This window comes from Carassius carassius, chromosome 5 (assembly GCF_963082965.1).
Source record: "Carassius carassius chromosome 5, fCarCar2.1, whole genome shotgun sequence".
In the NCBI taxonomy this organism is placed as follows: domain Eukaryota; kingdom Metazoa; phylum Chordata; class Actinopteri; order Cypriniformes; family Cyprinidae; genus Carassius; species Carassius carassius.
The window spans coordinates 10,100,046-10,117,163 of record NC_081759.1 but is presented as its reverse complement, the minus strand read 5'-3'; the positions used below and the strand labels follow the sequence as shown (position 1 = coordinate 10,117,163).

The following is a 17,118-nucleotide window of genomic DNA, read 5'->3' as shown; positions in this document are numbered from 1 at the left end:
ATCTTTGTATAAATTGTTGTGAAAATCCAGTTATTTATTTATCAGTCTGTTCAACATACAATTAGGCTGTATAGATATTAAATGGATCATTTAATAGATATTTACACTCACTTCAACTAACCTACAAAGCCATTCTACAGCATAAGTTGAAATATGTGATAGTATGTCTATTTCATTGTCCAGTAAAGAACCCGTTCCCTTTAACCACAGGAAATCATGTTCAATTAAATATCTCAATCAGCTGCTCTACAATTTATTATATAATAACTATTTTTATCACTCCATACATTTTTTTTTTTTTTAAGAAAAAGGCCTCCCAGTCCCAGGGCACAGCATTACGGTGTTATTTGTTAAATATTTTAAATTTGAGACAAATAGAGCAAAATGTTTTGTCTCATTGATTTTCAATTTGTGATTTCCATGTCGGTGATGTCAAAGACTTGAGTTTGAACCTTGAACTGAAAGTGAAATCACAATAAAAATTTAACTTGGGAAAGAAAAACAGACACGTCATTTATTTGACTGATTAGTGATTTAAAGGAAGAAACATATGGTATTACTTTTACAAATGGAAATCTGAAGGAGGCACAAGTTTATTTAGTACAGACAACACAGTTTAAGGACAGTAAAAGGTTATGAACATTGCTATTAAGTCATTACACTGTCAGCTATGATCAAAGTCAATTTGAATTTCAAACAGCAGCTAGCATTTATATTGCAAATATCTATATTTAACAAAGAATAAGACTGCTTGTCCATCCAAATTTACAGCTTGCATCAATAATGATAATAAAACTTTTAACTGCAAACATATGTATTAACTGTATATCAACATGACAGAGAATAATGCCATTATATGATGAAGAAAGAGAGGAACAATGAACTGGTTCAGACAGTCAGTTTATGTATTAAAAAAAGAGATTAAAAGTTGTAGGTTGTAGTAACCTAAAGAAATCCTGTAGAATGGTATTTTTTGATCGGTTAAACAGGTTGATTTATGAAGGTGTTTACTAAAAAATAAAGCAAGTTAGTTTTCAAAAATGCTAATTCAGAACTCTGCAATATTGTTTGTGTGGCCTCTGTATGTACAAACAAAATAAAAAGACTAATTTACAAACTGGCAACCTGTCCTTATTGCACATAAATAGTGACAGCAAGAAATAGTCCACCCAAAATTGAGAATTCTGTCACTATTTACTCATCATTTTGTGGGGCTTTTTTCTTAGTAAAACACAAATGGAGAAATTTAGTAGAATAAGGAAGCTGACCAAGCTCCCAAATTGACAATCAATCACCATTAAATTAATCCACGTGATTAATGTGCTATATTCTACATCTCTTGAAGTCATATGACAGCTTTATGCAAGGAACAAAGCAGAATTTTAAAGGGATACTTCAACTAAAAATCAAAATTATTCTCATTTACTCAGTATCATGTCATTCTAAACCCATAAACCTTTCATTTATCTTCAAAACACAAATGAAGATATTTTTAATGAAACTTGACAGATTTCTGTTCCACAATTGATTGTCTACAGACCAAAACTTTTACAAGTTTCAAAACGGGCTTAAAATTGTCATAAAAGGAATCCAAATGAAATCTTGATCGGTTTAGTCTTTAAGTCACTTTATATAACGAACTGATTCAATTTAGGATTTTATTTGCATATTAATTTGAATAAACACATACATGGCCACATCAGAATATGGTAAAAGTGGTAAATATGGTAAAAGAAAACACTTACTTAACACTTGCTTGCAATGACATGAGGGTGAGTAAATGATCTGTTCTAATTCATTTATTTATTTATGGATGGACTATTTTGTTAAGAAATCGTTACATTCACTTAACAAAAAAAGTTACTTTTAAAACTTCTATTTTTACTGTCAAAAAGAAAAATTGCTGTGTAGTGTTGATTGCACTAGCAATGGGGATGCATATCTCAGCGAGACTGGGGCGCGCTAAATATGAGCTCTGTGATATACAACAGAAGCTGTTTTTAATCGACCCCTCAGACTCGCACAGCGCCCCGTCCGATGAGCTCTGCGGTATCGCTATCTGAGGGGTGACCCTCCTCCTCATCAGTACCTTCATCAGAGTCCTCTACGGGTGAGTAGTACTCATCGTATCCCAGCAGGGGCACGTCAGGCTGGGGTGCATGCGGCAAGCATTGTGCGGAGGTTGTTACTGTAGCGATGACTGCCTCTGACGTTACTGTGGAGGCGTAGGTGGGAGGCGGGCTGGAGGAGGCGGGGGACGAGGGGTTGGAGGGCCGAAGGAGAGGTGTGCGCTCTGAATCAGCCTCGCTGGTCACTCCTTCTTCTTCAGCCTCATGTGGCACCGACTCTCCGTCGGAATCTGAAGAATCTGAGTATTCTGGGTTGGGACGGGTCACGCGTTGCTTGCACACTGGGCAGGTTTTCTTAGTTTGGGTGAGCCAGGGGTCCACACATCTGCAGTGGTAAGCTGAATAACGGAACAAAAACAGCTATGTTATGGTATTCTGAACAGGGACAAAAAATAGCTCTTTCTTCCTTTAAAATTATTTTTTTACAATACATACAGTCCTTGCCACAAGTGTGTAAACGTTAAGATATGTTAAATATTTGTAAATAAGTTTCTTATACTATCCAAGGAGTCAAGTCAAGTCACCTTTATTTATATAGCGCTTTAAACAAAAAGGATTGGGTCAAAGCAACTGAACAACATTAATTAGGAAAACAATGTGTCAATAATGCAAAGTTATAGTTAAAGGCAGTTCATCATTGAATTCAGTGATGTCATCATCTCAGTTCAGTTTAAATAGTGTCTGTGCATTTATTTGCAATCAAGTAAATGAAGTGACTAAGCAATAGGGCTGCTCCGATCACGATCGGCCGATCGTTATGCGCATCTCGTCAGTAAAGCCGGTTCTCTAATCAGCGGTAAATTCCCTCAGGTGCGTGAATTCACATAGAGCAGCTGTTACTACACAGAGCCATTGTTAACTGAGAAGATGCGCAAATCCACTTCATTTTCAGTGTTTATTTGCGCATCTTCTCAGTTAACAATGGCTCTGTGTAGTAACAGCTGCTCTATGTGAAATCACGCACCTGAGGGAATTTACTGCTGATTAGAGAACCGGCTTTACTGACGAGATGCGCATAACGATCGGCCGATCGTGATCGGAGCAGCCCTACTAAGCAACTAAGCAAGCCAGAGGCAACAGCGGCAAGGAACCAAAACTCAATCGGTGACAGAATGGAGAAAAAACCTTGGGAGAAACCAAGCTCAGTTGGGGGGGGCAAGTGCTCAAAAATACAATAAAACATTATTATTTTGTGAAATAGTATTAAAAAATAAAAACTTTTTTTTATTAGAATCACTCCAGAAGACGAGTAATGATGCTGAAATAAATTACAGAAATAAATTACACTTTAAAATATATTCAGATAGAAAAAATTGTAAATTAAATTGTATTAATATTCCACATTTTTGCAATTTTGACTGTATTTTCGACTAAATAAATGCTGCCATGGTGAGCAGAAGAGACTTAATTAAAAACACTAGAATCATATTATAGAAAATCATAATGTTTCCGAACTATTCACAAGCGCTGTATGAAAGCATTATTTAAATTGAAGATAGTAAATAATACATATTTACTAACATAATTAGTTTTCCTTTGTGGTTTCAAATTCAAGCTCACAGTTAAACGCCACTTCTTACATAAACATTAAAAGACATTGAGATTTTGTTGTTGTTGTTTTGGTGACTTTAGGCAGGAATTTTTTTTACACACAGAGATTAAGAGACAATTTTGAAAGACAATTTTTCCAAGCCATTATTTTAGAGAGCATTATGGCCTGATATTTATAATATCACACTATTTTATATAAAAGTAGTAAACAACACATGCATGGAGGATTCTTGCAATGAAATTTTTACATAATATTTACTAAAATAAGTAGAAATAAATCACTTAAAAATTGTTAATTTAAAATAATTGAACTTGATAAAAAAATATGTACAAATGCAGCTTCTGTGTGCGAGAAACCTCAAATGTGTCTCTGATCAGGTCCAATCAGCTCGAAATGTTTCACTTTTCTTTTTCAAAATCAACTAAACAAAAAGTCAAACTAAAAGATGTCATTTCTTGTAATATATGTGCACTTTATCTTTAACAGCCAAAGGTTAGATATGTTTAAATACACAGACTTGAGCAGCTCACTTACCATGGGAACAGGGCAGCACTCTCAGCTTATCTCCCTCTTCATATTCATCAAGGCAGATCGCACACACATCATAATTATCACCTGAGAAAAATATGCAATTATTAAAGTGCTAGATGATCCAGTCACACACACTCTGAGCTCTGACACCAGTGATCGTGAGTCTTCTTTGTTTGACCACGTGGTTTATCTCAGTGTTATTTCAGCGTCATTAAGATACTGTATAATGTTAATATTTTGAATTAGAAGTAATTTAAAAAAAAATTCTTTATTGTTAATTTTAGTTAAGGATTTTGTACTTTTATATGTTTTTGTGATTTTATTTTTATTGATTTGAAATGTATATCGTTTTTATTAATTTTATTTCAGTTTTAGTTAAGGATGTAACCATTAACCGGGAGCCGGTTGAAAATCAATTCAAATATGTGACGATTCAAATCGGTTGAGATGCTAAACAAATCGTGATTCAATTAGGGGTAGGAGTTTATATGAATATATGAATGTAGTCTGAGGGGAACTTAGTGTCTTTAGAAAAGTGTAGATGACATTTTTTTTTTTTTTCATCTTGCCTCTGTATAATGCATATTAAAGTTAATAAGTGCAGCACTGCTTTGTTTACAGCGGAAACCAAGCAAATGCTTTAAGCATCACCTGCTGGCAGAGAGTGAATCTGTGTCTCATTCAGCTCATCTGCTGTTTGTCTCATGCAGATATTTTTTATGTATAGATTAACAAAACTGAAGTCAAATCATTCTGTTTTTGCTTAAAATCTAGAAATCATACAATCTAATTTAGATTAAAAACTGCTCATGTTGCATGTATGCAGCATCTTTTTTTGGAATCATGATAAAAATGCAGTTGTTGCCTCTTATTTTAAATGGAAAGAGCACAGTAAAAGCCTTATTTTGTTTATATGAAGAGATTTATTTTATTTGTGTTATTTATTTGATTTGGGGTTTGTTTTAAAATTTCTTTTTTGTTTTGTTATTTACATTTACATTATATTTAAAATATCTATTTATCTATCTATCTATCTATCTATCTATCTATCTATCTATCTATCTATCTATCTATCTATCTATCTAGCAGATGCTTTTATCCAAAGCGACATACAAATTAGGACAATAGAAGCAAACAAATCCAACAAAAGAGCAATAATATGCAAGTGCTATATTAGCATATTATTATAGTGTTATATTTCAATTTCACAAATAAACTTGCAGCAATTTGTTCAAGCAATAATAAAAGGACATATTTAATTTATTAAAACAAAATTTTATTTTGTTAACAAAAAATCGTGAATCGACTAGAATTGTACGTTGAGTGAATCATCACATCCTTAGTTTTAGTTAAAATTGTTTTATAACACAAAATTCAACTAAATAAAAATGTTTCTTTGGAAACTAGCTGAAATTAAATAAGTTTAGCTTTTTTTTTTTTAATATTTTCTTTCAAATAAAACTTGCGCAGGAGTAGTTGCGCTAACTAAGATAAGATTTTAGTTCTGTGTATCTTTACACCACCCAAACTTGATGATTTCATGAAAAAAAAAAACTATCACTATCTCTCTCTCTCTATATATATATATATGAATTTCTCAGACATATCTTTGCCTTCTAACTTGCATTTCAGTAATTGTGTGTTTTTGTTGGTGGAGTCAAGACTATTTTCTGTGAAAAATAAAGGCAAACCACAGATCCATAGAGTTTATGTAATGTTTAATACTAAATAAACCTTAAATAGTTTCTTGCTCACCTTTAACAAACTTGTGAGTGGGGATTTTTTTCAGCTGTTCTTTGGAGAGTCTGTTTTTCCGAAGTCTCTTCCTGTGCTGCACGCACCGCACAATCTGGACCAATTCAAAACACAACATTATTATCAATGATGCACATAAGTTTCGCATAAGTTTGATTAATGACAGTACCTAGAGATTTGTTTTGGCACTCACTCTGCATGTACTGTGACCCATTAAATATAGCTTTAAAAATTTGAATAATTAATAATAGAATTATTAGGACTTTTATTTATTTATTTTTTCATAAAAATAAAAAAGTAAAGCATAATAATGCTATTATATTTTAAAATAAATAAGTGAGTATTAAAATAAAAATAAATTACTTAATAATAAAAAATATATAATTCTAATATCTACATTTTTTTCAAATGTAAAATCAGCAAGCTTTTATTTTGCCAGGTTGCCAGTAAGTAAATATATGCACTGCCAGTTTTATGGCTGCCGAGTGAAGCACGTCAGAGAATTACATTTTACAGTTTTGTGTTTTGCTCTATCAGCGCATAGCTTAGATTTATGCTTTCAGTTTGAATGTAAATCTTATACAGTATTCCAGTTAGTCAACCCTAAACAGGGATTATGTATTAATATGAGTATGTGAACCACTTGTGCACATGTGCATCCCTGATTATAACCCACCAATGAATGTATCATGATCGACTCTGTTCCAAACTCTTTATAGCTGCCTACATGGACAACACTGACATCACTCCTGACATGAGCAAAGCTACTGCATGCTCTACACTTTTTTCATACATTATGATAGTTCTTGGTGCTCCTTTTTGAAGCTTAAAAGCTCCAATCATTTTGTGGAGAGTAATAAAGAAAAGAATAATGGATTTTTGACTTTCATGAGCTCTAAGCTGTAAAATATGAATATAGCATATTATACTATCATTACAATATTTGTAAAAAAAAAAGTTCTAGACACCTTTACTTCCATGCACGATTCTTGTGTAAATCCACAATGATATTTATAAAGCAGCACTGACCAGTATGATGACCATGACAATGATGATCATGCCAACAACTCCAGTGAAGGGGATGAGATAGTAGGTCAGAGGGAAGGAAAACTCAGGCTTTAGAATCACATAAGCCCTAAAGCAAAGTGGGTCAACAAACAAAGTTACGCATACAACCTCAAAAACATACCTTTATAACAACCTTTATAACAAACTTTGCCCTGAAAGATGGTAAGCTGAATAAAATAATTCAAGTTTATCATAATGCTCTCTGACTGAAATTAGAGTTGTACACAAATTTAAATTGTGCTTCAGCATGGTATTTTGTTACAAATTTAAAAAAAGAGAAAAGATTTACTGAAATTCCTCCTTTACTGTTTACAAGAGCATCCAAAAAAGACATTACCAGAAGCTGAATAAGTAGGTCTTTAAATGGTTCTGTATTTTATAATTTGAAAATTCTATATGACAGTTTATGACCGGTTTCATTTGTTGACTATTTTGGGTCGCTACATAATTTCCACATGTCCAATTAATTTTTTTTTCATAGCTTTGATCACTTACTACTGGTATTAATACTAAAATGGTACAGTATATATAATAAATATTAATTATAGTGGAGTACATTCGGAAAAAGGAACAAAATCTGTCATTAGGACAGTACATTTTCAAAATATATTAATATACCAAAAGATGTACTAAAAGATATTTTTTAAAGTAACTCTGAAGTATTAAAATACACAATTTATGGGTAAATAAGGTACAAATGTGTACCTTTTGAAAAGGTACTGCTTTGGGGACAGCTTTTGTACCTTTTTTTCTGAGAACATAACGTCCCCAAGGAATTATTAGTTTCTCTCTGCATTCCGAGTAGTTTTGAGATACTGAGCTTCAAAGATTTTGTGTTCCATTCGACTGTGTAGTTAGAACCTTTTTGTTTTTTAAATAAAAAGTCACATAATCCATGTTCCATTTTCTGAAAGAATGTATGTAGACTTTATTATTCTCACCCTTTCTCTGGTATGATGAATTTGAGCAGTATCTGGGAGGCATAGTAGCTTGTGAACACAGAAGGAATCTCGATCTCCTCCGCAATGGTGTCTAAACAAAAACAAAATGGACAAAAAATTTACTATATTGCAAATACGATAAAGTATGCAAAAGTCTTACAACAAATGTCTTAAACCCCTTTCAATAGGGGATCAACTGTTCTGAAAAATTCCATAGATAGACTTCAAACATTCTATATACATTCACCACTGCTTATATATTCATTTCTTAAACTTTTTTTTCAGTTACTAATAAGACTGTAGTATTCTGATTACTTGTATACAACAAACCTATGAAAATGCACAGGTGTTATTTCTCACAATTTCTCAAAAGAATGTGGTGTGTGTGTGTCAATCTCACCATTGCTGTATCCCATACTTAGAAGTGAATTAGAGAACATGTTGTGAACTATGGCTGCACTGAAACCGGCCTGCTGTGCATGGAGCACCTATAACAAAAAAACAAAACAAATAAAAAAAAAACAATATTGCTCACATATTCTGTTATTCATTGTACATTAAATGTACCTGTGACCATATAAAGTCACTAACATTGTGATAGCCTTGACATTGGATAACAACCTTATGAAAATGAACTGTGCTTCATTGTATTGAATGTGCACTTATAGTGTACTTGAAATCTTTTATTTTTTTAAATTTATAATATTATTTACTTTCATGACTGTTTCTTTACAGACTTAATTACTCTTAAAAACTGCTCTGTGATAAGGTCAAATGAAAGGTTTTGCTTTTTAATCATTATGTTTAGTCATGCTTCAAAGTGCACTTATTTTGTTGTGTTGACTAATATAATAAATCTTACTAATATAATAAACTTGATGTTCCATTTAAAGTTAATATGTTTTAAATGAACTACATTGTGTTTTTGACTTTATCATTACAATTGTACATTTACAAATATATAATATAAATATATAATATAAGTTCATGAAACAAGTTTCAATTGAGATTAAAGTATTTTAGTTTACCATAAATACTTGTCAGTACATTAGGCAGCAACCATATTTCCAAGACAATAGAAGCACTTATGAAATTAGACAGAGATGCACTTAAGTCCTACTTAAGAGGGTCAGAAAGAATGGACGAAGTGGACAAAACCATAACATTTACTTCACACTCAAGTATATTAAAGTACATTATTACCATAATATGTATTTTATAAGCATGCCAAATTGTACTTCTTTTTCACAAGCTGACATTGTCTTTTGTCACATGCTTTTAGTTGTATATATATTCTTGTCAGTTGACCATATTACTTTACACTCCAACTTTTATAGCCCGCATTTTGGTATCTATTGGAATAGCACAGCTGTGCAAGAACATTAACCTTGATATCAAAGTTACAGTCATAGCGTCGGATAAGGACAATGTATTTTGTAGTGCTGTTGGGATCGGAGGGTGTGGGAGAAACTGGAGGAGGATCTATAGGTGTGCAAGCATTCTGAGGATGAGCTTCAACCAGCACACCCTGGAAGAGAGAACAAAAGAGAAAAGTTAGTCACTCATATGTAGTGACTTTATTCACTGGTCAAAACTACAAGTCCAGCAATAGAGATGAATTACCATGAGTCCGTCTTTTGGCAGAGTATGGCCGAAGAGAGCAGGCAGATCCTCAAACAGCATGGAGGTCATGTTACTGTAATGCTGCATGGAATAGAAAATAGGCCATTAGCAGCTGCAGTATAAAGCCATTATAAAGCAATCAATTGCTTCGCATTATAAAATTTATATTGACTGTTTAAAGGTAAAGTTTGTATATTTGTTGCAACCAAATACCCAACAAATGTACAGTACCATAAAATCCTCTATAAAACCAATGAAGACCTGAATGCAGACACTCACAGCATATATATATGCCTGGCCAGGAGACGGAGCCATAGTGCAGAACAAGACTAGCACTGATACGCCCAGCTGCGCCCCAACATACACCATCCTGAATTAGGCTGGGCCCTGTTGAGGGCGATCAAGACCTGCACACAGACGCATGATTTTACAATCTTCAACATGACAAACATTTTCAATGTTGACTATTAAAAAAAAATTTCTTTAATAATCTCCTCAATACATGAATCCCTGTTTATATACAGATTTATTTCACTTTAAAATAGGCCTAACTGTTGACTTACGAAACAATTCTAAGAAAGCACAACTCATGATTAATAATTTCTCACACAAGCAACACTCATTACGTTGATTACGTTTTGGTGTACTCTTCAAAATGGCAGAAGATGGTAACTTTGGGAGAAGAAGTGCTGAATAAATTACGTTATTATTGTTTTCTTTGCACACAAAAAGTATTCTTGTAGCTTTGTAAAATTACGGTTGAACCCCTGATGGACATGGACTATTTTGCTACATTTCTTTGTGTTGATTGTAGTAATATCATTGCATCATTGCAGCTCTCGGATTTCATCAAAAATATCTTAATTTGTTTTCTGAAGATCAACAAAAGTCTTTGAGGTTTGGAACAACATGAGGGTCAGGAATTAATGATAGAACTTATTTTTTGGGTGAACTAACCCTTTAAAGAGCTTCTTTAAAATGAACCACTTTTAATATGAATGCATCAAACCAAGTCATACGGAGAAATCCAGATTACTCATCTTTCCAATAACTAATTAACCCTGATCATAAAATGTACTGAGCACATTCAGCGATTTCAAGTGCTACTAAACTGAGCAACTGCTGTTTACATGAGTCATCAACAATGTATGAGGAATTAAAACTGCTTGAGAAAAGTCTGTGAAGTCCACATTTTGTTAACCTCGATCAAGCAGAACAATTTTATTGGGTTTATTTCATAAACTCTCCCTGTAAGGAACTGGTGAAATTACAAATTTCAATTTAATTCATTTCATTTCAAGAAAAACAGAATATTAGATAACACATGCATCATAAGGTGTGTCTAAAAGTCATCCAACGTGTTTTGCAGATATGTAAATGGACAGTTTTGGTTCCTTATTGTCATGGCCAGATCAAAATGCTGAGACTTTCTAAACAGGAACTGTAATTGTCACTTTCTTGACCTGCTTATAAAAAGATCAAGAAAAGAAGAATCAAAATGTTCTTGATATTTACACATAGAAGAGGCTACTCAGCAATATAAAAAAAACATACTGCAAGTTTCAGAACTCAAAACCTACTCTCAATATTAATTATTGTTTGAAATATGGTAGAATTGTGTCTGTTAGTGGATGTAAAGAACCTGCATCTCCAGGAAACCTACATAGATTCCCTAAAAAGCTGAGCAATAGAAATGCAGGGCTGGAGTTTATATTTAATGACACATCGGAGTGACTGAAACCTAATATTTAGTTTGTTCTTCACATTTCACAACGGTCATTTACAGTCACTGTCTTTGAAGAAATAAGTCAACAGTTATGTTTATACTGTTTTGCATTGCAAATGATTGTGTGGTTTCAGTTTTTTCTGACTCGGGCTCAAACATACACAGCTCTATCATGCTGTAAAATTTGCCCTTTCTTGGTGAAAAGATATATATATATATATATATATATATATATATATATATATATATATATATATAATATATATATAGCAAAAAACTTTATAAACTGTATGTTTATCAAATGATTTACATGTTCAATAAAGGATTATGAGGATGCACATCTATAACAACATGGGTATTACAATATAAACATGGTTTATGACGATCCTACCTTTGTCCTTGTAAAACAAAAGACTTAAAAACCATACTAAGTGGTGTTTTTTTAATATTATTATTAAAATAGCCAGTATTTTTTTATGACGGGTAGGTTTATGGTAAGGGGTGGCCAAAATCGGGTGGCCAAAATTCTGGAGAGCCACTGTGACAGTCCTGCAGTTTTGATCCAGTGTTGATAAAAACTCACCTTTAGTAACCCTTACACCTTGATTGGCTGGTTCAGGTGTACCTGAATAGGGTTGGAGTGAAACTCTGCAAGACTGTGGCTTTTCAGGACCATTGTAAACATTCAGTCTGTTGATGTTGTCAAGAGATACAGTTCAACAGGACAGGTTACTCTAGTATTCAGCCATTCGGAGATAATAGTCACCAGCCAACAACTAAGAGCTCTTAGCCAACTAACAGTAGTGGCATTTCATTTGCATGTAAGTTTGTTATCTAATCATGATAAATCATTAAATACTTAGTATTTCAAAAAAACACCACATCTGCGAAGAACACTCGTTATCTATTAGTGTTGACTGCCGCTTTCAAGTTCTCAGAGGAACTTCGGTGTATTGTGTTTGTATGTGTTGCAACGCATTGTTTTGTTATTCATTATTCTAGATTTCTCCACAAACATGGAACTAACATTTTTGTTTACAAAATGAAGTGTAAAGGATGCGCATTGGGAATGACATTACTGATGATTTGCGCATTTTACCGCCAAAACCTTAGATAATTCTAGGGAATAGTAAAACTAAATTTGCCTTTTAGCCATTCTGCTAAAGTAATATTTACTTGCAGACTGTATCGCTATTTATGGACAATACAGGCTTTACAACCACCAACAATTGCAACTTTTTAAGCCCACTTCTACCGCGAATTCTTTACTGACACAAGTCAAACACACAACAAATCAGGGCTAAACAAAATCCCGAAACTCCTCACTGGTGACTAACGTTATGTTAACGAACGAAATACAATCATTCATCAGAAATTGATGATCATCTCTGACTTGGAGGCTGCTACTTCCCGATCCCTGTTGTCTCATACAAGATAATATTTCCGATACCCCAAAGTATATCCCAAGTGTACAAACAATTCAATGTAAACAATGACAAGGACTCAGTTAAAATGTAGTTGAGATGCCTCTATGTTAATTCTATACTCACTGCCAGCTAACGTTAGCTGGCTTAATGTCTCCCAGTCGCGTCTTCGCTTTGACTCCGCTAAAATCGTTGTAACAAGCAGTTTTTCTCCCAAAAATGCTTTTTTCGAAGATTACAGCTCATGGATCTGTGTAGGTTTTTCGATGGACTGGCCTGGTTCGCCCCTTGGTGGAACTATGATCACACGTTTGTTTACAAGTTTGCAAGGACAACGGGAAGTGCGAGAACTGCAGTTATCGCGAGAGATGTTCGAGTTTACCAAAGGTTCGTGGATCCATCTGGATATACACGAAGGAACTGCAGGGACTGATGTCCAAGGCGAAATGAATGAATAAAAACTGAAAATAAAAGTACATACATAAATAATATAACAAGGTGATAAAATTAAATAAACAGAAATGTTCTGAATTATTGTAGGAACAAAAATAGAGAAGGGTATGGGTTAATTATTGCAATAAATGTTTACAATACAATAAGTTAATGAAAATATAAAGGCCAAACTAAGAAAAACATGTATAAAAATAAAAAATAAAAAAAAACCTGTATAAAATACATTAAAAAAATAAACCCAAATCTATGACACCACAATATTCTTTGTTTGATCCATCTAGTCCATATACATAAGGACATAAAGATTCACAGCTCAGAATGATGGAGAAAATGTGTTAGCTATGGATGAGATGATATACAACCTGCATACAGTGTTCGAATTGTGTCAAAGCTCTTGGGGGGTCCCCCCCACCCCACCCAAAAAAAACAACAACAACAAAAAAACTAATAAATATATAATAAAAATATATATTTGTATTTATTTATGTCATATAATAATATAATTTCATTTACTTTACTTGTGAATTTAATTTACTTTGTGTGTTTCAGAACATTTTTTTGCAGCTGAGCATTTACTATATGTACAATTAAATAAAAATCTATATACTTTAAACAGGGCACATGTATGCATTTTATTTAATTAAAAATCGAATTTATCTTGAAAGTAGTTACATAACCCTTTCATATTTTCTAGCGGAAGTTGTCATAGTTGGGTAAACTTCTATAGTGGTGAATGAGAGACTACATTAAATATATGTTGTCACAATAGTGTTTCTACAAGAGGGAAAAAAATAGAAAGAATTTGATACGATCACGATGGTGATGACCATTAATCAATTTCTATCTCTTGATTCACTATCAATTCACATAGATAGGCCTACTGTACTTACTTTTCTTGGGTTAAATTCAGTATTTTCTTGCATTAATTAATATGCCTCTTTGCATTGAATTTAAAACCCTTTTCTCAATTTAACCTTAAATACTACACAAATTGTATTAGGCTATACATAATAACGGAAAATGGGATACGATTCATAACAAAAACGGTTGATCTGCATGTTTGTCTTCGGCGTAATAATCAATGCATGTGTGTCTGACGCACAATTTGTGAGAGTTAGCTATAAAGGTAAATCAGTAGCAAAACTCGAGAGGTTGAAGATCTGAATGTGAGAACTTGTCATATTAATATTTGTATTCGTAAGTTAAAATTTACACTCACAGCTCTGATGTGAAAAGTTGAATCTTTCAATTTGCACACACAGACAATGATCAAAACACCCGTGTTTTGAATTGGAAGTTGTAGATTAATAGTCACAAATGTGTAGAATGACATTCACACAAAGAAAATGACATACACACATGTTTACGACATATTTACTTTTGCACTTTACTTCAGTTTCGCTGCACAACGTCAAGTCGGCACTTACAACCTCTCAGATCTGGAAGTACAAGTTCAAATCCTAGCGCTCTGACTTTTGCTACTCTTTTTGCGGTATTCTGTTGAAAAACTCACTTGTGCACTTGTATATGCAGATGTGAGAGAGCAGAGCTGGGGGCGGGGCTTTGGTGCGAATGAAGACATTTTATTGGTCGATGCCGGACCAATGAACAACGCCAACTGTTTTCACTGAATATCATTAGCTTTGACAGGATTTTAAGACACTGCATTCATTTTGCCATTCAGGTATTATCTAGTAGAAAAATAATGCAACAGATTTTATATGTATATCCCACTGCATATCACTGTACCAGAGTTGCAATATAATGCTGTTTTTATTATTTTTATGTTTTATAAAAATAATTTTAACATCTTCATTGGGTTAAATTCCTAATTTGCTTGTCAGTAATGAATCTTTTTAAATGCAACATTATTATTATTAATTTTTTTTAAAATAAAAATCGAGTGTTTAATGATGTCTAAATGTACATTAAACAGCAAAACCTAAAAAATAAGCACTTATGACCAGAAATACTGTTTTGAGCAACTAGTAGAGCTAAATACATGTATTTATTAAACATCAACAAGGCCATCAGTGTTTAAGCAATGGAATTGCATATGAATATTATCTTTCTGTCCACCAAATGCCTCTAATTTAAAGCGTGCCTCTTTGCACTGGAATTTAAACCTAAATACTACAGTTATTGTAGTATAAATAATAACCATATTAGAAAATGTTATATTTCAAATGGTCATTCATGGACCATAATTATTGCGCATATTATTTAGTACCATGATCTCTTCAAATTAACTAAACAGGACTGAGTTAACATGTAGTATAGTTATTTTATTGGTTAAAAGTTACACCTAATTGTTTAGTCAGATTTAACTGCCAAGTAATGCAGTTAACATAATGCTGTTCTATTTTCTAGTATAAAATGCTATTGTAAGGCATAGTCATTAGTCAACGTAGTTATCCATGTATAATCAATGCACTTTATGTGTTACAAATTACTAGAAATCGCTGCAAATATAATGAAACTACTGTCTGTCCCATTTAATACATTTCAAGCATATTGACAAAACGGATAGTTTAGTACTATTGATAGCTCCATGAACCACGTGACCGCGTGGCGGTGAGATCAAAGCATGCTCTGGTACAGCGAGTTTACTCTGCAATATGCAGTGGGATATACATATAAAATATGTTGCATTATTTGTCTACTAGATAATACCTGAATGGCAAAATGAATGCAGTGTCTTAAAATCCTGTCAAAGCTAAGGATATTCAGTGAGAACAGTTGGCGTTATTCATTGGTCGGCCATCGACCAATAAAATGTCTTCATTCGCACCAAAGCCCCGCCCCCAGCTCTGCTCTCTCACATCTGCATATACAAGTGCACAAGTGAGTTTTGCAACAGAATATCGCAAAAAGAGTAGCAAAAGTCAGAGCGCTAGGATTTGAACTTGTACTTCCAGATCTGAGAGGTTGTAAGTGCCGACTTGACGTTGTGCAGCGAAACTGAAGTAAAGTGCAAAAGTAAATATGTCGTAAACATGTGTGTATGTCATTTTCTTTGTGTGAATGTCATTCTACACATATGTGACTATTAATCTACAACTTCCAATTCAAAACACGGGTGTTTTGATCATTGTCTGTGTGTGCAAATTGAAAGATTCAGCTTTTCACATCAGAGCTGTGAGTGTAAATTTTAACTTACGAATACAAATATTAATATGACAAGTTCTCACATTCAGATCTTCAAACTCTCGAGTTTAGCTACTGATTTACCTCCATAGTTAGCAACCCTGCTTTGTCATCGTTGACATAAAAAAAGCCTTCACCTATAGTGTCCTTAATTAAATTAACACTGTTTTTGAGCAGGTACGCCCTGTGTCAACCAAGCGTTTTTAGGCAGCTGAAAAAGCCAGGCGCTCTGCTGAAAACGCCCACCTGTAAGCGCTTGAGAGCGCTTTTTTTCAGTTGAGACCACTGATCTATATATGATATCTTTATTATAGATCAGTGGTTGAGACGCTTTGGTTGCTATTATACAGAATAACCGATAAACTGTTACTTGTATCTGATTTGGTAAATAATTTGTTTTCTGACTTAAATGCTCTGGATGCTCAGAAACCAGCAATATTAATTTATATTCCATTTTTCTCGTTGTTGCGCTTGTTGACACGTCATTGTAACAAATAACAGTTGTGACCACTGATCTATCAGTGGTTGTGACAGGCGATTAGTGTGGAATTTGGCCCGCCCCTCCTGCACTCTGATTGGTCAGCTGACTAGAAAGTGACAGTGATGAGCGTAGTGTTTTATCCAAAGATGAACATTCTTCAACTCTCGGCGCGAGGAAAAAAAAAGCCCAATGCTCAGCGCTCGGCGTGAATAAGACGCTCAGCGCATGGCACGCTCAAGGCGTTTTAAAAAACGCGGCGCTCCCATAGAGAACAACTGAAAAAATACG

General features: G+C 33.6%; 1 protein-coding gene across 1 annotated transcript; it reads right to left on the bottom strand.

Annotated features, from left to right (window-relative positions):
- Positions 1-934: 934 nt before the first annotated feature.
- rnf167 (ring finger protein 167) lies at positions 935-10,033 on the bottom strand. The gene is made up of 9 exons (XM_059549727.1): positions 9,879-10,033; positions 9,600-9,680; positions 9,364-9,504; positions 8,377-8,464; positions 7,977-8,067; positions 6,997-7,102; positions 5,968-6,061; positions 4,216-4,296; positions 935-2,467 (listed from the first exon to the last, which is right to left on the bottom strand). Exons 1-9 carry the CDS (start codon positions 9,966-9,968, stop codon positions 2,013-2,015), a joined length of 1,227 nt encoding a protein of 408 aa, XP_059405710.1. The 5' UTR covers positions 9,969-10,033; the 3' UTR covers positions 935-2,012.
- Between the last annotated feature and the right edge of the window lie 7,085 nt (positions 10,034-17,118).